The sequence below is a fragment of the Anomaloglossus baeobatrachus genome, chromosome 6, assembly GCF_048569485.1.
Source record: "Anomaloglossus baeobatrachus isolate aAnoBae1 chromosome 6, aAnoBae1.hap1, whole genome shotgun sequence".
Classification (NCBI taxonomy): domain Eukaryota; kingdom Metazoa; phylum Chordata; class Amphibia; order Anura; family Aromobatidae; genus Anomaloglossus; species Anomaloglossus baeobatrachus.
This window is the reverse complement of record NC_134358.1, coordinates 481,088,203-481,114,898: the sequence shown is the minus strand read 5'-3', so window position 1 is coordinate 481,114,898 and position 26,696 is coordinate 481,088,203. Positions and strand designations below refer to the sequence as shown.

The 26,696-nt window shown below is 42.0% G+C and overlaps 1 protein-coding gene across 2 annotated transcripts in view; it reads right to left on the bottom strand.

The window, feature by feature from the left end:
- The window catches only part of AHR (aryl hydrocarbon receptor), a 178,601-nt gene that overhangs the window by 54,816 nt on the left and 97,089 nt on the right, over positions 1-26,696 (bottom strand). For both annotated transcript variants that reach the window (XM_075315371.1, XM_075315373.1), the window contains exon 3: positions 8,829-8,932. In XM_075315371.1, coding sequence (XP_075171486.1) covers positions 8,829-8,932 — 104 coding nt within the window. The remainder of the gene's footprint in view (positions 1-8,828; positions 8,933-26,696) is intronic.

The window sequence follows — 26,696 nt, the reverse complement described above, 5'->3', positions numbered from 1 at the left end:
CGCTCTGGCCGGCGACCCGCCTCCTTCCTAAGGTGGCGGGTCGTGCGGCATCACTTGGCAGGCGGCCAATAGAAGCGGAGGGGCGGAGATGAGCGGGACATAAACATCCCGCCCACCTCCTTCCTTCCTCATTGCAGGCGGGACGCAGTTAAGGAGAGGTTCCTCGCTCCTGCGGCTTCATACACAGCGATGTGTGCTACTGCAGGAACAAGGAACAACATCGTACCTGTCGCTGCAGCGAAATTATGGAAAAGACCGACACTACACATTTGACGCTTTTGCGATAGTTTATTGGGGCTTCTAGGCTTTACACGTTGCGACGTCGTTACCAGCGCCGGATGTGCGTCACTTTCGATTTGACCCCGACGAGATTGCAGTAGCGATGCCGCAACGTGCAATGTACCCCTTAGTCTGTCCCGGGCATGTGCATTACAGCAGGTAGGGTATGCCCTCAGGGGTTCAGAGCAAAACCCTACTGCACAGGAGCAGGATAGGCAACGACATATGGATGACCTTAATCAAGCCAGAAAGATGTTGATTGATCACAGTTTTCTCATTTTATTCCTCTGGGTATCCTGCCTTTTTTGTTTTTAAACCCACCATACATTTCAGAGATATAGAGCTTTTTACTTAGTGACCAATTTTAATTTTTTGGTCTTTCACAAAAAAAAGTCTAGCTCACCGGATTTTCTAGGTGTGTGATTTTAGGCTGCTCCGCATAATTAGTCAGTGAGCACCACATCCTTGGTCAAGACAGATGGCAGATTTAAGAAAAAATACAAAAGCAGAGCAGCAAGAATATTATAACTAGTGTTGAGCGAGGAGTTGACTATTCGTTCTCGCTATTCTGTTAGCGAATACTGTCCACTACTCGCATATTTATTACGAGTAGCGGGCGCAATGTAAGTCAATGGGAAATACCCGCTAAGTAGCGAGTAACCCGAAAGCCATGCTTTTTGTGTGAGTAGTGAACAGTACTGATTTGCTCATTTCTAGTAATGAGTTATGGTTGGACAAGCTGGTTCTTGAATGTAATGAAAGAAATTCACTGCAATAAATTCTAAAGCTTCATAACATAATACAATAAAGACAAAGAAAAATTGCAGGAACATTACATTAATAGATGATTAACACTAGCTGGACCTGGATTATAGTACATCTTAAGGCCCCGTCACACACAGAGATAAATCTTTGGCAGATCTGTGGTTGCAGTGAAATCATGGACATATTGTTCCATTTGTATACAGCCACAAACCTGGCACTGATTGTCCACAATTTCACTGCAACCACAGATCTGCCGCAGATTTATCTCTGTGTGTGACAGGGCCTTTAGACCCTGTGCCCACAGGAAAAAAATACCTGAGGATTTTTCTGCAGGTATTTCCGCAGAGTCACCGGGCAGCTCCCCGGAATCCGCAGCTATCCATTTATACGTATTTCATGCGAAATTGCTGCGGAAAATCTACGGACGATGTGCGGAATTCGTGCGTTTGTCCTGCGGATTTCCCCCTTGTATCTCCATAGTAGAAAGGCAGGAAATCCGCAGGACAATCCGCAGGAATAATGCCGTTCTTTGCGGCAGCGGAAATTCCGCAGCATTTTCCGCAGGTGGAAAATCCGCAGCATATAAACAGCACACACCAAATCACATAGGATAACATGGGGAGTCTGTGTACTTGCGCAAACCTGCATACTTATCTGGAAAATCTAGAAAATACGCAGGTTTTCCGCAGCAAAATACGCAGGTATTTTCTCCTGTGGGCACAGGGCCTCAGGCCTATGTGCTGGGAAAGATCTCGGCACATGCGCTAAACATATCCATAGGCCACAATCACCGCAAATCTGGCCATCATATACCGTCGACACGTGGACAGAGCGTTATTTCGTGTTTTTTTATTTGCTATTTCACAACCACCATCATCATCATCGTAAGGATGAAGGCAAGGCTTATTTACGCATCATATAAGCGCACAGTAGCGGTCGCTGGCTGGATGTGCACACTGGGCCACTTGTTCAGTATGGCACCCACACTTGTGCTCTATAACAAAGATCATTTCTTCAGCACAAACGCTCCATTAGTGAGGGAGATGGACGGCTCATTGCAGATTTAAGGCTGTAACATTAAGGCGGAACTAGAAAATGGATCAAAATTGATTTAATGTACCAAAATATATTTTTTCCTACACAGGAAACCGGCTCCAAATGGAAGATGTTCACGCCTAAGTGAGTCCGACACGTTTCTCATCATTTGAGCAAAAAGTAGTTTTCAAACAAAATATCCATGGATGCGAATTACATGGGAAACATTCCTTAAATGACTGGGGAAAAAAAACAAAAAGTTGTCAAAACATTAGTGGAGTTACCATATAGAAAAAAGAAAAGATCTGACACACATTATCACTATAAGAACGCGTTCACACTGAGTATCGGGTCAGTATTTTACAATCAGAATTTTCAGGCAGAAACCACAAGTGGGTAAAAAATGCAGAAGTGGAGCAACAAGATCTGTCTTGTTATACGCAATATAATGACCCAACAAATGCACTCAACCGATGAATCAAAAGTGATTACCCAAGCGGGAGCTGCAGACAATTATTTGCCTTAGCACCAATCACACCATCGAGTCCAGTGATTGACTGCAGCGGTCACATCCATAAAAGTCAGACAAAGTAAACAAAGACAGGCAGGAATACATGTAAGTAAATGTTATTTCATGGCATTTTCCTTCTAGTCAACAATTTTTCCCGGGCTACAAAAATGTTACAAAACAATATAATTCTAAAATGATGAATTGGTCTGTTCTTTAGAAGGGGCTGAGCTCTATTGTGATATTGATCTACCCATAGGATTGAGCAGGAGCGGATCTGTAGTACCTGGGATCAGCTGTTCGCTCCGTGCACAGTTTACATCTGGCCACATTTGGAGCTTGATAATAGGTGATCGGTGAAGGACCCCCATGACCTGATCAAAAGCAAAAGTAGTGGACAACCCCTTTAATTCTTAATAATGTACAGTGAGGGGTGAGCAGATAATAAGAGGTGTCACATTTTATTGTTGGCAGTTTTTCCCTAAAGAATCAAAATTAATGAGACATAAAATGTCTATGTGAAATATATTGGGCTATTATATAGGAATGTTGTACTCTCTGTATTATATCACATGGAGCTCACAGAATGCTGACTTTTCAACTACATATTATATCATAAATCAAAAGAAAAAAATTAACTAGCCCCATTATATACACACACTCATGAGTGGTGCTTTAAGAAACACATATCTATATCTATCTACACATATATATGTGTATGTATGTACTGTATGTATATGTATATGTATATGTATATATATATATATATATATATATATATATATATATATATATATATATATATATATATATATATATATATATATATATATATATATATATATATATATATATATATATATATATATATATATATATATATATACACACACACACACAGACCAAACGTTTGGACACACCTTCTCATTCTTCAAAGAGTTTTCTTTATTTTCAGGACTTTGAAAATTGTAGATTCACATTGAAGGCATCAAAACTGTGAATTAAAACATGTGGAATGAAATACTTAAAGTGTGAAACAACTGAACATATGTCTTATATTCTAGGCTCTTCAAAGTAGCCACCTTTTGCCTCGATTACTGCTTTTCACATTCTTGGCATTCTCTTAATGAGCTTCAAGAGGTAGTCAGCGGAAATGGTCTTCCAACAGTCTTGAAGGAGTTCCCAGAGATGCTTAGCACTTGTTCACCCTTCTGCCTTCACTCTGCGGTCCATCTCATCCCACACCATCTCGATTGGGTTCAGGTCTGGTGACTGTGGAGGCCAGGTCATCTGGCGTAGCACCCCATCACTCTCCTTCTTAGTCAAATAGCCCTTACACAGCCTGGAGGTGTGTTTGGGGTCATTGTCCTGTTGAAAAACAAATGATGGTCCAACTAAACGCAAACCAGATGGAATAGCATGCCGCTGCAAGATGCTGTGGTAGCCATGCTGGTTCTGTATGCCTTCAATTTTGAATAAATCCCCAACAGTGTCACCAGCAAAGCACCCCCACACCATCACACCTCCTCCTCCATGCTTCACGGTGGGAACCAGGCATGTAGAGTCCATCCGTTCACCTTGTCTACAAAGACACGGTGGTTGGATCCAAAGATCTCAAATTTGGACTCATCAGACCAAAGCACAGATTTCCACTGGTCTAATGTCCATTCCTTGTGTTCTTTAGCCCAAACAAGTCTCTTCTGCTTGTTGCCTGTCCTTAGCAGTGGTTTCCTAGCAGCTATTTTACCATGAAGGCCTGCTGCACAAAGTCTCCTCTTAACAATTGTTCTAGAGATGAGGTGTGTCCAAACTTTTGGTCTGTACTGTATATAAATATTATATATATATATATATATATATATACACACACACACACACACACACACACACACACACTCTCGTGAGTGGTGCTTTAAGAATGGGGCTAGTTAATTTTAAATGTAAGCCTCCTGCATTATGCTTACCCTCCAGTAGCTTCATCCTGACTCAGCACCACTCCAGTCCCGTGCCGTGGCGCAATCTTGCACCCAGAACTTTTGACTGTGGAAAGGCAGAAGTTACATCACAAGCGCTCAGTGCAAGTCTTTGAGAGCCAGAACGAGGCTCTTATAGAGCTGTATTGAGCTGAGACCTCTGGCACGCTCCATGTAACACTGGAGTTGTCGGCAGGTCACAAATCACAAGAGACCAACTGGAGCTACACTGGAAAAAGATGAAGACATATAAGAGATTGAGCAAGGGACTTCTATTTAAAGCACCACACCAGTGGTGAAATAAATCAAAAACAAATAAATGCTGGAGTGGCACTTTAAAGCCTCCATATACAGGAAAAAGTCAGCTAAAAAAGCCAATTTTGGAAAAAGGTAAAAGATCTTATGCACAAGCGGGTGTCCTGACTTGATAATGTAGAGTTAAAGGAAAATCAGGGAGTATTAATAACAGATTTCTTTGTTCAATCTGGAAATAGGCAGCAGCTTCTCAACAGTCTGCATTAAAGGGACTGTCAGCACAGAATGACTGTTCAAACCAAACACAGGTGCTCAGGGCATCATGGAGGGGCTAAGCAGTTAAGTGCAGCTTCTCACCTGCCTGTTTTTCATCTATTTCAGTCCATCTCTGGCTCTATGAAGCCAGAGCTGTCAATCAAAGAAAAGGGGGCTAGTGAAGATAAAAGGGACATCAAGCAAGTGACAAGGTGCACTTAAATGTTTGGCCCCCACCATGATGCATTGAGGGCCTGTACTTCGTTGGAACAGCAGTTCTGTGCTGACAGAGTCCCTTGACAGGGAGGTGGTTGGCACAAAATCAGATCTGCTATAATTTTTAAAATACAGGAATCCAGAAGTGATAGATGTAGTATTCCAACCTCAGCCTCCATAAAATAGACCTCTTGTAACGTCAGTCTCCATCCAGAGGATCTTTACACACAGAGGTGACTGTGATGGGCAGACAACTTAATGACCACAGAGCCTATGATCTGGAGTTTTATTTCAATAAAGCTTAGAAACCCCCCCTCATCCGACCATTTACGAAGCAGCAATCTTTATTGTAAACTTGCCCGGGGGTAAATAGCCCTGTAACATATGCCAATTTACTTTCAATAAGCCGCTTATTGTAACCACTTCCATGAAGAATTCATTAGGAAGGAAAGTTAAAAATGAATGTGTGCTGCGTCAGGGACAAATGTAAACTGCAATTTCCTTAATTACTTCAAATGCTTTGATACAGTGCGACCATACAGACTAAACCTACATTACATGAGAGGCCAGGCATGGGTCTTCTTGAACATCATAAAAGGAAACCCCGGCCTTTGATGTGGCCATCATAAGAAAATGTACCCATAAGCCATAGATTTTAATGACATACAACTCATAACTGCTGAAACATGTACCAGAGAGGCTCATTTAGGATGTCCAAAAGGATCCAATAGAATTCATTGTTCCGCTCTTAATTTCCTTTATGCCAGATAAGAGACTTGATGAATACGAGAACAATCATGTCCACACTTAAAGGTAATTTGTCAGCAGGTTTTTACTATGTAATCGGAAGACCGCATTCTGCAGTGGTCAAAACACAGATTTTAGCTATGCCGCTCTTATCAAGGTTCCTTTCCTTGTTTACCTGCAATGTTTGTTTTAGCGTCAGGATATTATCATTGCCAGACTAGATCAGACACAGCAGTGTGTGAGCCCTAGTCAGACACGCACCCTACTATGATTAGCAGCTCACGGCCTATAGACATTACATATATAGAGTCTGGTGTGGGTGGTTGCAATTTTATCATTGCTAAATCTAAAATCTCTGTGTCAGAATGGCTGCACCCAGTAATCTAAGTAATACATTGTTGGATTCAGGGCCTCTCTGCCTACATCCTGCTGCTCTCACATGAGGTAGCAAAAACCTGCTGACAGATTCCCTTTAATAATTATTTGCTTAGGATGTAGTAAAGCAATATTACAATGTTCACCCTCAACAGAAGTGGAACCGCACTAAGGATCTAGTCCTCAAGTGAAGTATTAAAGGAAATTGGGAAGAAGTCCTTTATTGTAGCGAAATTCGGTGGTGCTCAATTCTCTATCCGAGATTCAATGAAATGTACGCCAAGAGATGAAAAATTAAGATGGCACCCACGAATTGTGATAAAATACTCTTATTTAATTCGTCATTTTAAAATTCATGAAGGTAGGTGGGGCAGGGGGATGCGGGCAGCGTGTGGACGACATTCATTGTGTACTTCAACAGGTCCTTGTTGAAGCGCACATACGCGCAAAACGGCCATCGTCCACACGCAGCCCGCATATCCCTGACCCTACCTACCTGTATGGATTTTAACATGATGAATTTAAGAAGAGCGTTTAATCACACTTGGCGAGTGCCATCTTAATTTTATATTTCTTTGCATACATCACAATATTACAATGCTCCAATAACAATACTAAAAAGCTTATTTCATAAATTGAATTTATTGTAAAGCACCTAAAAATGTAAATGAGAAATATAAAAGAACACTGATCAAAATTAGAGAACACTTTCAGATACCTGCAAGGTAATGGTGTTAATCTGGCACCTGGTGCTAATTTCCTTAATTATCTGCCAAACCCCATTTAACTGCCAGCCTAACTTTCCAGTTTCCATTGACTTTGCAAAAGTGGTGTGTCGTTCCAAAGTGAATGAAACCCTCCGGCAGCATCTTTTCCAGATGAAGGCCAAAGGGGTGACCCTACCAGCCATAGCAAGAGAAGTTGGTTGTTCCAAGTCTGTGATTTCAAGAATATTGCATCTTTAAAACATCACAAACTCTTTGAAGTCTCCCAAGAAGGCTGGTAGCCCTCGAAAGACAAATGCAAGAGAGGACAGGATAATATGGAGACTTTCCACGGCTAATCATTTCAACACTGCAGCTGGAATTGCTTGCCAGTTCAGCATTGAACGGGGTAAGGATCAGTCTTGTCATACAGTGTCACGACGTTAAAGTGCATTTAAACTGAAAGCCCACTCTGCGGTGCCCAAACCTCTCATTAGCACAAAGAATCAAAAGGCTAGAGTCACCTTTGGTGAGGAACATGTTGTGTGGACAGAGAAGAAGTTATCTACAGTTCATTTTAGTGATGAAAGACTGAACCCAAAGTGTGTTAAGAAGTCAATGAAAGGTGGTGACAGAAGTATTTTGGTTTGGGGAGTGTTTTCTGCAGCAGGAGTTGGACCTCTCATACAGCTACATGGCAGAGTAAATGAAAGTGTGTATTAGAACCTTCTTCAACCACACGTGGTTCCTTACTTGCGTTCATCACTCAATCAGCCAGCAATTTTCATTCAGGACAATTCCCCCTGTCACACAGCAAAACGGATAAAGCACTTCCTTCAAACAGAAACCATTGAAACAATGGAATCCTGATCTAGACCCAATGGAAAACCTCTGTAAAATCTGTGGAAGAGACAGGAAGAAGAGAGGACCAAAATCACACCAGAGCAGTGTGAGAGACTAGTGATGTCTTGTGGCTGCAGATGTGCTGAAGTCATTCAAAGCAACGGCCTGTACACGTTTTACTGATTAGTGACTGTCGTTACCTTCAGAAAGTTTAGTTATAACCTTTCTCTGTGCTACAGTTGTTGCTGTTCTCTAATTATGATCATCACGTTTTGGTCAAAATAAAAGGTTATATGTTGATAAACTTTTGATCTTTTGTAAAACCTGCTTCGTCATGAAAGGTTGTACTTTGACTGCAACAATGTTTGGGTAGGTGGTGCATGTCAAAGACATATCCACATGAATAAAAAGGGCAAAGGTTTGGAAGCAGAACATTGGGGAGGATATCATGACGCCTCCATCAACTTGTCTTTTTATACTTCACCCTGGGCCCATTTCTTGCCTCGGAAAGAAATTCATACACATCTGGCAGTCTACAAGTGTCATCTTCGAATCCTGCATGCTTGGGCTCCAATGTGGACAATACAGATTGCCCTTCCTTGGACCTCTCTTGGTAGGTACTAATCACTGCACATAGGGAACGCCAGCCCTTTTAGATTTAATAGTGGTCAACCTAATCCCATAGCATCATCACATTATACATTTTGTTGATGCTCTTCATATTAAACACCTCCGGATGGAATTTTGTCTACGTCATTGAATTTAGCAGCCCGTCAAAACCAACGCCAACGGGAGAGGATGAAATGAAAAAACATGGCTTTGACAAATAATATACTGAGATAACACCTTTACATGGATCATCATTTCTCATACCTGTAACAGAAGTTCCCCTTCCAGTAAATGCAAATCTCCCGTTTTAATGGTTCTTCGATTGTCACTGATTCCATTGCCATCTTTCTTGGTTCCTTGTAGTGCAACTGCAAAATTAAAACAAAAAACAAAAAAATATTAACAATATGCTCAAACCCAAAGCTGGTCAGATGGAGAAGACAAAAAGAAATCACACAGGCACTGGATAAAAGGATTGGATACCCGTCTAAGTGTCTTGATTATTTCTACGGGAAAAACAAAATGCCAACACAAAAGCGAACTGAAATCAGGGAAAAAACATAAGGACTTTTGGGCAAAAACCCATTGTATTCAACTAATCAGAGACCATCGTCATACCTGGTTAGTTAAAATAAATGGGTAAGGGTACTTTCACACTTGCGTTGTTTTCCTTCCGTTACAATCCGCCCTTTTGGAAAACAGCGGAATCCGTTAACGGATTCCGCTGTTTCCCATAGACTTGTATGGGTGACGGATTGTGTCAAAAGGACCTGCGTTGCTTCCGCTGGGCGACGCTCCGTTGCTTCCGCCCAGCGGGAGGAACGCAGCATGTAATGTTGTTTTGAGCAGCGGAATCCTCTGGATTTCACTGCGCATGCTCTTTTTTTATTTTAAATCACAAACTTTATTTTGGCTCGCGGTGGTCGAACGTTCAGCTGAGCGCCCGCCCGCCGGCATGCCCGGGCGCCGGCAAGTGACAGCGCTCAGCTGATCACCCGGCGGCCGGCTGCAGGGAGCGATCAGCTGATCACCCGGCGGCCGGCTACTGGGAGCGATCAGCTGATCACCAGGCGGCCGGCTGCAGGGAGCGATCAGCTGATCACCCGGCGGCCGGCTGCAGGGAGCGATCAGCTGATCACCCGGCGGCCGGCTGCAGGGAGCGATCAGCTGATCGTTCACAATAGTCTGCCGCTGGTAAAACTGTAAAAAAAAAAAAAAGAAAATCAAAACGGATTCCGTTATTTTGCAGCATCCGTTGTGCCACTATATGCAACACATCCGTTGCATCGGTCACACAACGCAACGCAATGGATACCGTTCAACGCAAGTGTGAAACTAGCCTAACAGACAAGTGATATGAATGTCCAGACTGTCACACAGCGTTTAGGCTTTGGTCACGTCTGGGAATGCCAATTCTGTGCTATCCCCTGGTATAGAAGCAGAACACTGAAATGAATGGGAGTGCTGGATGGGGACACCAGTGGCACCCCCTTAATTATACCGGGGTGAATTAGGTTTCAGTCAACATGTTAGTTGCAATATGCCAGTTGCAGTGTTTGTGACGGGATTTATAAATGTGAACAGAGCCTTCAAAATAGTTCAGATCCCACCATCTGATAAATAGGTGCATTAAGAAAGACACTGGGAATTAGCGCTGCAAATAGGGAATTAAAAACCAATGATCGGCACCATACAATCCAGCAGATGAAGTACAGCAAGAAGGAAAGTTATTTATTTTTTTTCTTCGTTTTATAAAAGTAACCTATAGTTGTTTCTTCAGCTTTGTGAGGAAATAATATACCGTACATTGTGATGATATTACATAATCAGAAGATTTGTTGGCTGAAGATCAGACCAGACCTTTCACATCAAAACCAAGCCAAAGATTGCTGGAGCACATATACCCCATGCATTAGCTTGTTCTTATGTACAGATTTACAAATCGAGCTCGCTGATTAAAAAACAGTGCATGGTGGGAAGCCCAGATATCGTTAGATTGTGGATAAAACTAGACTAGGGCATCTTGACTGAGTATTCATTTCACAAGGTCGTAGGGCCTGGATTCATCAGTTTTCACACCAGAATTCTGGCATAAAAGCTTTGAAAAGTTGCAGCATTCAGGCACACCTCACTCACTGGAGTGAGATTTTCGGCAGAGTGGACAGAGGCACACGCCAGCCGTCAGCCACTTCAGATTCATGCACCTCTCAATGAATAAGGAGTGTCTGACTCCAGCATAGACCCCAATGTGAACAACGGTGGGATCATGAATCAGGCCCTTAAGGCCACTTCAAACATAAAGAGATCGCTAACGACATCGTTGCTACGTCACAGTTTCTGTGACCAAACATCGACCTCACCAGCGATCTCGTTGTGTTTGACACGTACCAACGATCCGCCCCCTGCTGTGAGATCGTTGGTCGTTGCTGAGTGTCCTGGGCCATTTTTGGCTCGTTGGAGTCCTGCTGGGCAGGATGGATCTGTAGGTTTGACACCTACCAACGATCTCGTTAACGACCTAGATGAGAACTTAAAGTGTGATACGTAGGCGTGTAGTTGCGTCATCTTTTCCGCGCCCCCTCTGCACACAGATTGGTTGGCGCTGAAAACAGTACTGTGTTCTGATTTGGTATCGCTTCATGCTTTGTTCCTTTTTGAGCCTTGCTTTGAGGATAGACCGAAGGAGGGATGAATCCGGGTGCAGATGCAGCTTCGATCCGAAAAGCAATAAAGCAACCGGGAACAAAGTACAAATGAATCCGGGTGGAGTCGCAGGTTCTATCCTCAAATCAAGGCTCAAAAAGGATCAAAGGATGAAGTGATCCAAAAACTTGCCTTCTAGGCCGGCCACCTAATCAGAACGCAGTATGGGCCACCAATCGGAGTGGTGGGGTGTGGAAAAGGCAACGCATATGCACACCTACGTGGCTTACAGTGTCAAACACTACGCCCCTATTCGAGGTCGGAATCGTTACATAGCTGCTGTGTGACCGGGTCTCAATGAGCAACGAGATCGTTATACAGGTCGCTGCATCGTTACTAAAGTCGTTGGGAAAATGACTGACATCTCACCAACTATTTAACAACGATCCGGAAACTGACGTTGTAACGATCTCGTTATGTATGACTGGACCTTTAGTGCTATTGTACGACAGGCTTAAATCTCCTATTTACCTGATGATATAAGGTTAATCTGCAGATAACGAAGGTTAAAATGCTGCTTGGCCACCTCACCTTACTAAGCATGGCTACCAGGAGCAAATGCACTTCATATCCTCTCAGAAGACACTTCCAGTCATAGGGACGTGCACACAGGAGGTTACATTGATCACTCACTATATTGAGACCAGCGTCTGTAATCACTAGAGATGAGCGAACCCGAGGCTATATATTCGTTAGCCGTAGCAAACACAGACTTTACAAAAAAAAAAACAAAAAAAAACAAAACAGAATTCGGCTTCGGAGTTTGGATGCTGTACGTATGCAAACCACTTGCGTGAGCATTGCTGTGCTCGGGTACACTCAGTCCTCAGCCCAGTGCGAGCTACTTGCAGTGTTTGATTGGCTCACAATGAGGGTAACAAGTTAACAACAGCATGATCAGATGTAGTGTGCACCAAAGAACTGCGTATGGCTGGCTGTATGCAGGCGGAGAGCCAAACTGCCCAATCAGTGACTTCCATTGCGGTTCAGGTCAAGTTCAAGTCCCAAACCAAACTTTATCTAAAGTCCGGCTGAACCCGCCAAACCAAACTTCTATGGGTTCACTGATCTCTAGTAATCACTCCACGGCACTTTGACAACTCACTCTGCACAGATGCGCTAAAGAGCAAGCTGTCAATCAAAGTGTTGGAGCATGATTACAGCCATGGCGCCCAGTATTACTGAGTGATCTATACTCACCTGTGCACGCCTCTATGACTGAAATGGAGTGGCTACTGGGAGAAAAAGTTAATTTCCTCCCAGTAGCTGTACTTTTAGTAAGGCGGCCAAGCAGCATTTTAACTCTGTTTACTTACACATTAACCCTAAATCGGCAAGTAAATAGCTTTTTGCACGACAGATTCCCATTAGGCTACACGGTTATTTTGGCTGCATGACCACAGACAAGTTACCTGGCCATCAACACTTGTGCAACTTGTCTGCAACTTGCTGTACATTACTATTTTGAAACAAAAATTTGTGTGTGGGTTGGGGGGGGTCGGGGAACAAAACGCAAGACTGCAGTTCAATGCAACTTTTATTGTGGTCTATGAGGCTGTGTGACTTGTGACAAACAATCGTTACACTATTGATTGTTATTGGATGCGAGGTTGTAGTGCTGAATGTGTTGTTGCAGTATAGCCGAATCTAAGTGGTTTGGGTTGAGGATAAGCTTTGTAGACAAAAGACCCAAGTTGACCAACGTGCCTACAACAGGTTTTTCTTAGAAGTAGTCTGTCAGCACAAAATGACTGCTCAAACCAAGCACACATGCTCAGTGAACCTTGGAATAGCAGAGCAGTTCAAAGCCCCTTCCCATCCACCCTACTTGTTTTACATCTATACCTGCCCTCTTCTTCCTTGATTGACAGCCCTGGCTTTTAGACGGAAAACAATTTGGTGGGGAGGTGCCCTGTACTGCTTGGCCTCACCAAGGGTGCACTGAGCGATTGTACCGGGCGTGAACAGTTATTTTGTGTTAACAGATGTCGTCCTTTCACTCACGCAATCTATGTCTGAGGTTACATCTACCGTTGACTTTGTCATGAGCAGTAGCCCACTTCACAGGCCATTCATAAGAGTGAAAACTGGTGTAAAATACATTAAAAATAAAAAAAATTAAAAAAAAGGTGAATATTGGTGTAAGATAGAATATGAAAAAGTACGGCAGCCATCAAAAAAGAAATTTCATGGTATGGAAATGAGAACTTCAAGATCCACTTACAGTAATATATCACTCATGTGGTATCAGTTTTCCCAAAAAGAAATCCAAATATGACGTTTCATAGCAACATACGAACATCGCACATAAGTATTACTGCAGAAACCCAATTACTGATGTCAAGCAAAAAGTTGTGCATGTCCTTACAAGAGAAGGAGAATTTCACCGGAAAATGAGAAAATTGTGTTTACCTCTATTTAGAGCGGGGGATAATAAGTTTTGGTAGACCCCAGCCCTGAGCGGGCATGTTAGATAAGGCTCCTGAATTAGAGCATATGGCCACATTTTTTCTACTTATCTACGGTACTTTTTAACTAACTTTATCCCCTTAAAGACCGGCAAATTTTCATTTTTGCCCTTTATTTTTTTTATTTCCTCCCCTTATTCCAAGAGCCATAAACTTTTTTTTTTCTTCTCCTTCGACAAAGCCATGGGATTGCGTGATTATTTGTACATCTGAATGGCGCCATCTATTTTATTATATGATGTGCTGGAAAGCAGGAAAAAAATTCCAAATGTGGCAAAAAAACAAAAAAAAAAAAAAATATCAAGAAAAAAACCCCCCAAAACACTTGTTATTTAGAGGGTTTATTTTATCGTAAAACTGATCAGGCAACAGGATTCCCCAGGTTAGTACAATTACGCAGATACCAAACAGGCAGAGTTTTTGTTTTCCACATTAGAAAGAGACCAGATTCCACAGATAGTATATTAAAACTTTTGCTTAATTCTTCCATAAGTTAAAACATATACACAGTCCTGTCCTACGCGTTTCGAACAAAATCGGTTCTTATTCATGATCATGCAAAAGGTTTAAATATACAAGGTGGGCCATTTATATGGATACACCTAAATAAAATGGGAATGGTTGGTGATATCAACTTCCGGTTTGTGGCTAATTAGTGTATGAGAGGGGGGGATTTTTCAAGATGGGTGGTGGCCATGGCTGACATTTTGAAGTTGGCCATTTTGGATCCAAGTTTATCTTTTCTAATGGGAAGAGGGTCATGTAACACATCAAACCTATTGAGAATTTCATAAGAAAAACAATGGTGTGCTTGGTTTTAACATAACTTTGTTCATTAGTTATTTACAATTTTATGACCACTTATACAATGTGTTCAAAGTCCTGCCCATTGTGTTGGATTGTCAATGCAACCTTCTTCTCCCACTCTTGACACATTGATAGCAACACCGCAGAAGAAATGTTAGCACAAGCTTCCGTTAACCGTTGTTTCAGATGCTGCACATCTTGTATCTTCACAGCATAGACAATTGCCTTCAGATCACCCCAAACATAAAAGTCTAAAGGAGTCAGATTGTAAGACCTTGGTGGCCATTCAACTGGCCCACGATGACCAATCCACTTTCCAGGACACTGTTGGACCTGGGATGGTGCACCACCACATTATGGGTGTCAGGTCCGAGCATTCCTAAATGACAGAGTCCTGGAAAGTAGATTGGTCATCACGGGCCAGTTGAATGTCTGATATTTTTCCGTGCAGTGTACCTTCTGAGGTATACTATCTATTATAGTGAGCGGAACTGGTCTCTTGTTTCTGTGTTGGACTATAGTTTCTATTTTATTTAATTGGTGGGAAAAAAAATAAATCAAATTTGTTAAAAAAAAAAAAAACATGGAAATTATTTTTTTTTTTTTTGCTGGAGTTGCTATTTTCTGTAAGCCATAATGTTTTCAATTTTCAGGATGTGGATCTGTGACGGCCGGTTTTTCATTTTTACGCTCTGACCTGATCCTTGAGTGATATAATTTTGGGGTGAAGAATGTTCTGAATGCCTATATATATTATATATATACACATATATACACACATACATATACATACATATATATACACATATACATACATACATACATACATACATACATACATATACATACATATATACACACAGTTAGGTCCAGAAATATTTGGAGAGTGACACAATTTTCGCGAGTTGGGCTCTGCATGCCACCACATTGGATTTGAAATGAAATCTCTACAACAGAATTCAAGTGCAGATTGTAACGTTTAATTTGAAGGTTTGAACAAAAATATCTGATAGAAATTGTAGGAATTGTACACATTTCTTTACAAGCACTCCACATTTTAGAAGGTCAAAAGTAATTGGACAAATAAACCAAACCCAAACAAAATATTTTTATTTTCAATATTTTGTTGCGAATCCTTTGGAGGCAATCACTGCCTTACGTCTGGAACCCATGGACATCACCAAACGCTGGGTTTCCTCCTTCTTAATGCTTTGCCAGGCCTTTACAGCCGCAGCCTTCAGGTCTTGCTTGTTTGTGGGTCTTTCCGTCTTAAGTCTGGATTTGAGCAAGTGAAATGCATGCTCAATTGGGTTAAGATCTGGTGATTGACTTGGCCATTGCAGAATGTTCCACTTTTTTGCACTCATGAACTCCTGGGTAGCTTTGGCTGTATGCTTGGGGTCATTGTCCATCTGTACTATGAAGCGCCGTCCGATCAACTTTGCGGCATTTGGCTGAATCTGGGCTGAAAGTATATCCCGGTACACTTCAGAATTCATCCGGCTATTCTTGTCTGCTGTTATGTCATCAATAAACACAAGTGACCCAGTGCCATTGAAAGCCATGCATGCCCATGCCATCACGTTGCCTCCACCATGTTTTGCAGAGGATGTGGTGTGCCTTGGATCATGTGCCGTTCCCTTTCTTCTCCAAACTTTTTTCTTCCCATCATTCTGGTACAGGTTGATCTTTGTCTCATCTGTCCATAGAATACTTTTCCAGAACTGAGCTGGCTTCATGAGGTGTTTTTCAGCAAATTTAACTCTGGCCTGTCTATTTTTGGAATTGATGAATGGTTTGCATCTAGATGTGAACCCTTTGTATTTACTTTCATGGAGTCTTCTCTTTACTGTTGACGTAGAGACAGATACACCTACTTCACTGAGAGTGTTCTGGACTTCAGTTGATGTTGTGAACGGGTTCTTCTTCACCAAAGAAAGTATGCGGCGATCATCCACCACTGTTGTCATCCGTGGACGCCCAGGCCTTTTTGAGTTCCCAAGCTCACCAGTCAATTCCTTTTTTCTCAGAATGTACCCGACTGTTGATTTTGCTACTCCAAGCATGTCTGCTATCTGTCTGATGGATTTTTTCTTTTTTTTCAGCCTCAGGATGTTCTGCTTCACCTCAGTTGAGAGTTCCTTAGACCGCATGTTGTCTGGTCACAGCAACAGCTTCCAAATGCAAAACCACACACCTGTAATCAACCCCAGACCTTTTAACTACTTCATTGATTACAGGTTAACGAGGGAGACGCCTTCAGAGTTAATTGCAGCCCTTCGAGTCCCTTGTCCAATTACTTTTGGTCCCTTGAAAAAGAGGAGGCTATGCATTACAGAGCTATGATTCCTAAACCCTTTCTCCGATTTGGATGTGAAAACTCTCATATTGCAGCTGGGAGTGTGCACTTTCAGCCCATATTATATATATAATTGTATTTCTGAACATGTTTTTGTAAACAGCTAAAATAACAAAACTTGTGTCACTGTCCAAATATTTCTGGACCTAACTGTATATATATATATATATATATATATATATATATATATATATATATATATATATATATATATATATATATATATATACATACACATACATATACATATATATACACATATTATTTATATTATATATATATATATGTATATGTATATTTTATTTTTCTCGCTTTGTTTATTAGTCCCCTTGAACAACTTAAACCTGCAGTCTTTCTGATCAATTGTTCTATAGACAGCAATACTAAAATACTGCTGTATACAACAAAACAAAAGTCACGCTCTCAGATTTTGATATGAATGTAAAAGATAAGCTGCTGATAAAGAAACAACATTGATGATCATGTAAAAGGTTTGTGCTCCCTCTGTTACACTATGGTCTCTACATTTTAGCAACTGCAGATAGAAATTTAAGGCTGTAGCAAAATCTCTAGATCAATATTAGAGCTTCGGCTTTATGCCCTCACACACATTGTCGCTGGTAAACCAAAAGTCAGGGGTAGATGTTGGTCAGGCATGTCCGGTTTCAGACTGTTTGCCTATGTTCTCCATGAGATAAGCGGCCAGTAGAGATGTCCACCGACGACTTTCTCATAGAGGACACAGGAGAGCTTGACCGAGAAGGCTGCCAACAGAACTATCGCATATAGCATCATTCAGCTGTCGGCCATCCAATGTCTGTGTTTAGTCTAAAAAAAATGTTATGGCTTTAATTGTGAATACATTTTTACCCCTTTGAAGGACACATTTGCCCTTGAAAAGAGGGAAAATAATTAGCAAGAAGAACATTTAGGACTTGAAGGGTTGTCCAATAAACAAAGTATATTTTGTCCCTGCTGTGTACTGTGTAATGGCCGTGTCTGACCGTACAGGGACATGGTCTGATCATACCACATCTCCTGGGCAGGGGAGGAAACAAAAGTGTATAAATACATTACATATGGAGATCACAGCTGATACTTTGTGAGGTAAAACATTTCCCTGCCCATTTTTAAACAAGTTTTACCTCACAGAAATAAATAAATTTTATATATATATACCTATAGATCTATATATATCTATATCTATATATATCTATATCTATATATATCTATATCTATATATATCTATATCTATATATATCTATATCTATATCTATATATATATATATATATATATCTCTATCCCTCTCTCTATATATATCTCTATCCCTCTCTCTATATATCTCTCTATCCCTCTCTCTATATCTCTCTATCCCTATAATATATATATATATATATATATAAAATCAGGCTGTGATCCCATGCTGTCCTGTCTGTATACTCTTATGCCTCCTCCCCGGTCCAGGAGATGTGGTGTGATCAGACCATGTCCCTGTATAGTCAGAAACAACCATTACACAGTACACAGCAGGGACACATATGTAAGATCTCAGCACAGGAACATATTTAACATCCAATTTTGGTACATATTATTACAAAATCTATTGATTAAAATGTCCTTTGTTTTTTCTTAGGACAAACCCTTTAAACAATACTTCCCTTTATCATATACTGTTGTACTTCCAATATTAAAAACATATTCAGCCGCTGATCCCTTTAAATGTTGGGACTTTTTTTCTTTTTAATTTAGAGTCTGAATCCAAGGACAACCTTTCTGTAGGACAGAGTAGAGTGAAAAATCCCCTAAACACTCACAAGTGGCACGGAGGTGTCAATTAGACGTGTGATGAGGATAGCAGTCATGCTGCCCCCTTCTCCAGGCCGCGTCTCCATGTTAAGAGCTTTCGCACACTCCACAAAGCCATTGCTGGGCAGAATCTGCTTTCATTTGTTTTCATCTGGAACCAGAGATTATAAAATATAGAAGACTGAAGTGTGCTAACAGAGCTGGAAAGTTATATGAGGCAGACTTAAAGGATTTGTAGCCGGGGCCTGTAGCAGCGACAGACTCTTAATATTGTTGTATCAACACTATAAATTATTTAAGACTTAGGGGAATACCGATAAGCCGAGCCTTCCTCCAACAGCAGATTCCACTCAGGAAACCAACGCTGGAAACCGCGGCACAAAACACACTTGGAATTAAGCAGCTCAGAAATGTGGCTGTAATTTCTGACATTCGGCTTTTTAATGGAACCAACGGTTTAAAGTTTTACTAAGTACGTACAGTAATTCTTCCAGAAAAGAAAAAATAATCAGCCGGTCATGAGAAGGTGGGCAGGTGTCAGAGGCAACACAGCTCATCCAACTATTCAATTAATGTAAAAGGTACCGGTTATAGGTGTTCTTTTCCTTTTGGTAGAAGTGCTCTCTTAAAGGGGTTGTCCATGCTAAAGTGGTAAGTTGGCTGTCACTCTATGTGACTGCAGACTTATGAATCCTCGCAGTGTGCGCTGAGAGGATTCGCCAGTTTGGGAGCCGGAAACGGTGGTCATGTGACCGCAATTGTGTGCTATGCACATCCCTGGCCCGAACCCAACTAAAGCTGCTTTCACACTACATTTTTTTAACATGCGTCATGAACGTTTTTTTGCTGTAAAAGTGGATCCTGTTTTTACAAAGAAAAACGCATGTGTTATTTAGCAGGATCCTGTCACTTGAAGTTTATGGGCGGGCATTGAAGTCATGTGATCGGGAGTGAGGGGAACTGAACGTGAAAGACTGGGAGCCGACATCTGAAAGCTTCAGACGCTGGTAACCAAGGTACACATCGGGTAACTAAGCGAAGTGCTTTCCTTGGATACCCGATATTTACCTTGGTTACGAGCGTCCGCATCTGCTAGGAGCCGGGCTGCCTGCTCCCTGCACACGTAACCAGGGTAAACATCGGGTAACTAAGTAAAGCGTTTTGCTTGGTTACCCGATATTTACCTTGGTTACAAGCGTCCGGAGGGGGGGGGAGAGGGAGGGGGAGAGCGGGAGGGGGAGAGCGGGAGGGGGAGAGCGGGAGGGGGAGAGCGAGGCTGATTAAGCCAGGCTGGTTTCTGGGCATGCTCAGTAGAGAAAGCAGGATCCTGTCTATCAGCATGCCAGCGTTCACATGCGTTTGCGTGCAGTATAGTCAGGATCCAGTGAAAAACAGTATTTTGACGCAGCTCAAAAACGCTACAAGTAGCGTTTTTGAAAAAAGTTAAACTGCAAGACGCTGGATCCTCACTATAACGCACGCAAACGCAGATGAACGCATGTTGATGCGAGTCCATTGCAAATGCTTTGAAATGAAAACGCATTTGCACTGGATCAGTTTGTGCGTTAAAAAAACGTTCACGACGCATGTTAAAATAACGTAGTGTGAAAACAGCCTAATGGACACGGCCTTGCTCCATATAAGTGTATAGAGGGGGCGTGCCCGACTAGAGGGCGTGGCCATTCAGTGGGCGCGGACCTGCTCAATACGTCTAGTCGGGTTCTAACCAGAAACATGCATAGCACACAATTGCGGTCACATCAACACCATTACTGGCTCAGAAAGTGGCAAATCTTCGCAAAGCACAGTGCGTACACTGGGAAGAGTCATAAATTTAGTCACAGAGTGAGAGCAATAGTTTATTCTAATGTATTCTTCTGATGTAAACGCTAATCCTGTGATTTTTTTTGCCCCAATAAGCTAATATACCGCACACATAAGATGGGGCATCCAAAGATATCTAATAGAACGTACACTATTCGGGTGGATTGTGAAGACAGCAGCCAAATCAGTGGAGACACGACACCCCCGCCAGTTATCAATTGGTCCCAATTTTTTTCTCTCATCTGTGTGCTGTCCGTACGCTATCCGCTTTTTCACTCGGCAGCTTTTAATTATTTACAGGAGCATTTACAGTTTCCTGTTACAGAACTGTAATGTATCTGTAAAAATCTGATTCTACACTATGGCTATCTAAGGAATCTGATTTTTTTTCTTCCCCCTCACATTCATCCAATTTCAGAATCAACTCGCAGCATGCAAACTGATCGTCAACATTTGAATGAAGTGAAATGCTATGGCAGGAGACCCAGGAGGACCCCACTGCTGACAGACATAAAGCTAGACTACCGTTAGCCAAAATGTAAGGGAGTAACCCAAAATTCTTCTGGAAAAAGTCTTCTGGACAGATGAGACCAAGATGGAGCTTTTTGGTAAAGTATATCATTCTACTGTTTACCGAAAACGGAATAAGGCCTATAAAGAAAAGAACACAGTACCTACAGTCACATATGGTGGAGGCTCAAAGATGTTCTGGGGCTGTTTTTCTGCCTCTGGCACTGGGTACCTTGACAGTGTGCATGGCATCATGAAATCTGAAGATTACCAAAGCATTTTGGGTGGTAATGTAGTGCCCATTGTCAGAAAGCTGGGTTTGCATCCCAAATCATGGGTCTTCCAGCAGGATAATGACCCCAAACATACTTCAAGCAGCCCCCAGAAATGGATGGAAACAAAGCAGGCATTTCCACTGGTAGATACCACAGCAATAATAGCACTCGTCCATCCTGAAGCTTGATAAGATAAAGCACATTGCACACTGATCAAGGTCGAAAAGATCGAAACGTTTGTACTTGTTTAGGTTTGGATTTTGAAATAAATGACATCAATCTGCATATAAGCTTCACAACATCTGGGACATAACTGGTCAGCAATTACAATGGGAATTAGCAGCACTGGATCTTGATGCGTGTCGAGGATTCGACATTGTAGAACGTTCCTCAGACAACCATTAAGCTCTCTGAGGTTAGGTGTGTGAGTGCGGGGATTTTTGCTCATACTTGGGTCATCGATAAGGTTCAAAAATGTATTTCAATTTTTCATAATTTTCAAATCATTAACAAAACTATTCCTCCTGTCGTCATTTCTATAATTCCTTCAATTTTCCTACTTTGGAACGTTGCAATTGCAACACAGAGTGTAATATACAGATTGTACACAGATTTAATATACAGTAAATAGAGATGGGAGAATCGACTCCCAGGACTCCGGGTCATTGGCCAGGTCAGTAATCTGTGACCTCTAGACGTGGGGTCTACAAATATCTTTAGCTCCGGACATCTATGGCTCTTTTTTTAATTTTGGTGCATGACCGTAATTGCGGCATGACCCGCACAAGACATCGCTCCAGCCCGGCTAATCAAGAGAGCCGAGAATGCCGGGAGGGAAGGAGATTCTCAGGCTTCCCATACAGAGGTCTCAGATTACTTCTATATTTTATTTTTTTTGTATTTTCATGTATATAGCTCCATTAATTCCATAGCAAATTATAGAATTCAGCATTGCGGTCACCGTTGGGGCTCACAATCTAAAGTCCCTATCTGTATGTCTTTGGAGTGTGGGAGGAAACCGGAGAACCCAGAGGAAACCCACGCAAACACAGAACGAACATACAAACTCCTAACAGATGTTTTCCTGGGTGGGATTTGAGCCCAGGACCCCAGTGCTGCAAGGCTGTAGTGCTAACCACTGAGCCACCTTGCTAACCACTGAGTCGCCTGCTTCCCACCATTACCAGGCAGATGGACTGGAGTCCTGTGAATTGATTCTCCTCTAATATTGATATATCACTTCTATTTAATATACACACAGTTTAGTGACAGTTTGGATAATTTATTACAACACTACAGGATCAGCGTGTAGATGTGTCAATACGGAAGTATAACCTGGAGGTGCGTTACATGCAAATCCCCAGATAATAGATTATATAAGTGCTAAATAGTACTCTAAGGGGAAGTAGCAAACGTTCAATGTGAGAAATGGATCCGTGAAGGGGTTAAAGGTAATTCGTCTCTCCTCAGGGAATGAAAAAAAAATATTTCCTGTAATTCACAGTAAAAATACAAAAGCTCCACCGCTATCGAGGAAAACTTACATTTCCCAGTTCCGATTTTAACCCTGCTCATTAACTTTCAACTTTGCAAAGTTTTAATACAAATGACAGATATTTCCTCCCGCTCTGCAAGTCAGAACAACCCGGTCCCTTCCAAAGTTCACTTGTGGAGAAACTCTTATTTACTTGTTATCCGTAAAGCAAAATCCGTCACCAGGTTTAAACTACATACAGTGGAACCTTGGATTACGAGCATAATTGGTCCCGGGACTGTGCTCTTAAACCAAGTTACTCTTATATCAAAGCAAATTTTCCCATAGGAAATAATTGAAAACGCAGACAATTTGTTCCACAACCCAAAAATATTTACTGTATTTATACAAACTTATTACAGTGATACAAAATAATGTACTGTATACATATAAGATTACAGTACACTAATACAAGATACTGTACAATAAAGAACATATAAAACAAATGAAACTGCAATTTAGCTTCCAATACAATTATTGGTGTGTGGGAGGTGCAGTACAAGCAATGTGCTGTACTATTTGGCCAAAAGAAAGTACAGTACTGTATCCCAAAATGCAAATTGATAGAAATGCTATATAGTATATACTGTACTTTACAATGGTGTACTGTATACAGTATGAAGTACATATGTACAGAAAGTTACCTCCAGAGTTGGTCAGAGTATGATGAAAGGATAGAACCGAAAGTGTGCACGGTGGGAATTTGCTCTTATTGCAAAGCATTGCTCTTAAACCAAGTTATACATTTTTAAAAAGCTTTGCTTGTCTTGTAAAACGCTCTCAAACCAAGTTACTCTTAATCCAAGGTTCCACTGTATATTATTACAGTCTTAGACCGGTTGAGATTGGTGTATTTACTTTGAAAAGCAATATAAGAATAGCTGCATAACAGTTTCTGGAAATTTTCTCGCCCGATATTAAAATGAATCCAGCTACAGCTCATTTTATTATCAGCATAATTTGGCCATTCTGACACGAATCATCACTATAAGTACATCAGCCTCATCAGATCTATTTAAGCCCTTTCCAAAGTGTGATATAATAAGTGGAGGGCGGGTTGCTGGAGTAAGCGCAAGAGCTGAAGCCTGAATAGGATGTGTTATACCGCCAGCATCTGCCTGTGATGGCAGCGATGGAAGCGAGCGGATGTTCAGCCCATTTTAATGGAGCCATTGCTGATGCATGTGTGCACCAAAGAAACAGGAGAACCGGAGTCTAATATACTGCAAAAATGTATCACAAATGTTTATTGTATAATACAAAACAATTTAAAATAAATAAAGTAAATAAAGAATCAAGAGGAAGTGGCCATGGTAAAAAAAACACACTAAAAACAGCATGGAGGGGGAAAACCCCTGAAAGTGGACCCAAGAGTGATGATAAAGGCACAACACTGGTTAAATAGTTTACATCTATGAACCTGAAAAAAGAATGTTTGGTATTGGCACCAGAAAAATTAGTCATATATACATTATGTGTAATCACAAAATATATTAGATTACCCCACTCCAGGGAAGAAAATGCATATGTAACCCAAGTGGGTACAGAACAGACAATGCACATAGTCGATACATATATTTGAAAAATGTTTACCAGGTTCAAAAATATAAAAATAGCAACAAAAAGAGGACAATGTCTTCCAAAAATTAAGTATTACTCACAGCAAGTTGGGCTGCAGTGTGTACATCGCCCAGGCCAAAAGCTAATGCTCTACCAGCCACTAGTGTGCAGTTTTATCATCTAGCATTCGCCTCCCCTCCATTCCATGGAGGTGTGTGTGTGATCTGCTTCTCCTGCACCTGTGATGCTTCCACATTAGTGGGGGTTTAGCTGTATCCTGGTAGAGCATTAGCTTTTGGCCTGGGCAATATACACACTGCAGCCCAACTTGCTATCAGGTTCAAAAATAGATGTATTTGGTAACACTGCCTAAGTGGCACATGGACTTTGACCACCTGAAAGATATAATCAGAAAAAGTGCTATGTGCAGATATAAATCATTTTGTAAGAAAGGTCCTTACACAGGGTGTCCACCGATAAGATGCCCCTGGACCAACCAACGTACGTTTCGCCAGTTGTGGTCTAAGGCTTCAACAGGGAGGAGAAGCGACCCATAGACCCACACAATTATATGGTAATGAGGATAATTATTTTCAATGTGTGCACCATCTTCCATTGACGCCCTCAAGATCTGATCGCATTGTTCCGATGGGTTGTTGTAGGAGCTGGGGTCTTCCTTAGGGCTCTGGGTCACTACAAAATATTAACTATATATTGCAATATGTAGAACAAGCAATTGATCGCAGGCTTAAGTTCACTAAACAGACTAAGGGTACTTTCACACTTGCGTTATTTTCCTTCCGTTACAATCCGCCCTTTTGGGAAACAGCGGAATCCGTTAACGGATTCCGCTGTTTCCCATAGACTTGTATGGTTGACGGATTGTACCAAAAGGAGCTGCGTTGCTTCCGCTGGGCGACGCTCCGTTGCTTCCGCCCAGCGGGAGGAACGCAGCATGTAACGTTATTTTGAGCAGCGGAATCCTCTGGATTTCACTGCGCATGCTCTTTTTTTTTTTTTTTTTTTAAATCAAACTTTATTTTGGCTCGCGGTGGCCGAACGTTCAGCTGAGCGCCCGGCCGTCGGCAAGTCACAGCGCTCAGCTGAATGACCGGCCACCAGCATGCCCGGCCGCCGGCAAGTCACAGCGCTCAGCTGAGCGCCCGCCCGCCGGCATGCCCGGGCGCCGGCAAGTGACAGCGATCAGCTGATCACCCGGCGGCCGGCTGCAGGGAGCGATCAGCTGATCACCCGGCGGCCGGGAGCGATCAGCTGATCACCCGGCGGCCGGCTGCAGGGAGCGATCAGCTGATCACCCGGCGGCCGGCTGCAGGGAGCGATCAGCTGATCACCCGGCGGCCGGGAGCGATCAGCTGATCACCCGGCAGCCGGCTGCAGGGAGCGATCAGCTGATCACCCGGCGGCCGGCTGCAGGGAGCGATCAGCTGATCACCCGGCGGCCGGGAGCGATCAGCTGATCACCCGGCAGCCGGCTGCAGGGAGCGATCAGCTGATCACCCCGGCAGCCGGGAGCGATCAGCTGATCACCCGGCGGGCGGGAGCGATCAGCTGATCACCCGGCGGCCGGCTACTGGGAGCAATCAGCTGATCACCCAGCGGCCGGCTGCAGGGAACGATCAGCTGATCGTTCACTATAGTCTGCCGCTGGTAAAACCGGGAAAAAAAAAAAAAAAAAATCAAAACGAATTGCGTTGTTTTGCAGCATCCGTTGCATCCGTTGTGTCACTATATGCAACACATCCGTTGCATCCGTTACACAACGCAATGCAACGGATACCGTTCAACGCAAGTGTGAAAGTAGCCTAAGAAATAACGAAAAAAATAAATAAATAAATAAAAGAACCCAAAAAAATGATGGGGGTAGAATTCAAGGTTTTGGGTTATATACTTTTTCTTTTTTTTTTTGTCGATGGAGCGGTGTCAGGTTTTTATTAACATTTTTTGGAACATACTATAACAAATATTTTTTTTATTTCTTGTTTTTTATTTTAAAAGTGGGGGGAAATTGAAGTTTGAAGATGGATGGTAATTCAACTTCAAACATCCATTTTCCCTCAATTTAAAATAAAAAACAAGACATAAAAAACAAATACTTGTTATAGTATGTACCAAAAACCATTAAAAAAAAAAACAAAAAACAACAACAAATACAAAACCTGACTCCGCTCCATCAACAAAAAAGAAAAAGAAAAAAAAAAGAACCCAAAAACTATGGATCTCAAAATGGCAACACAAACCAAATCTTTCTTTATGTTAATACTTGG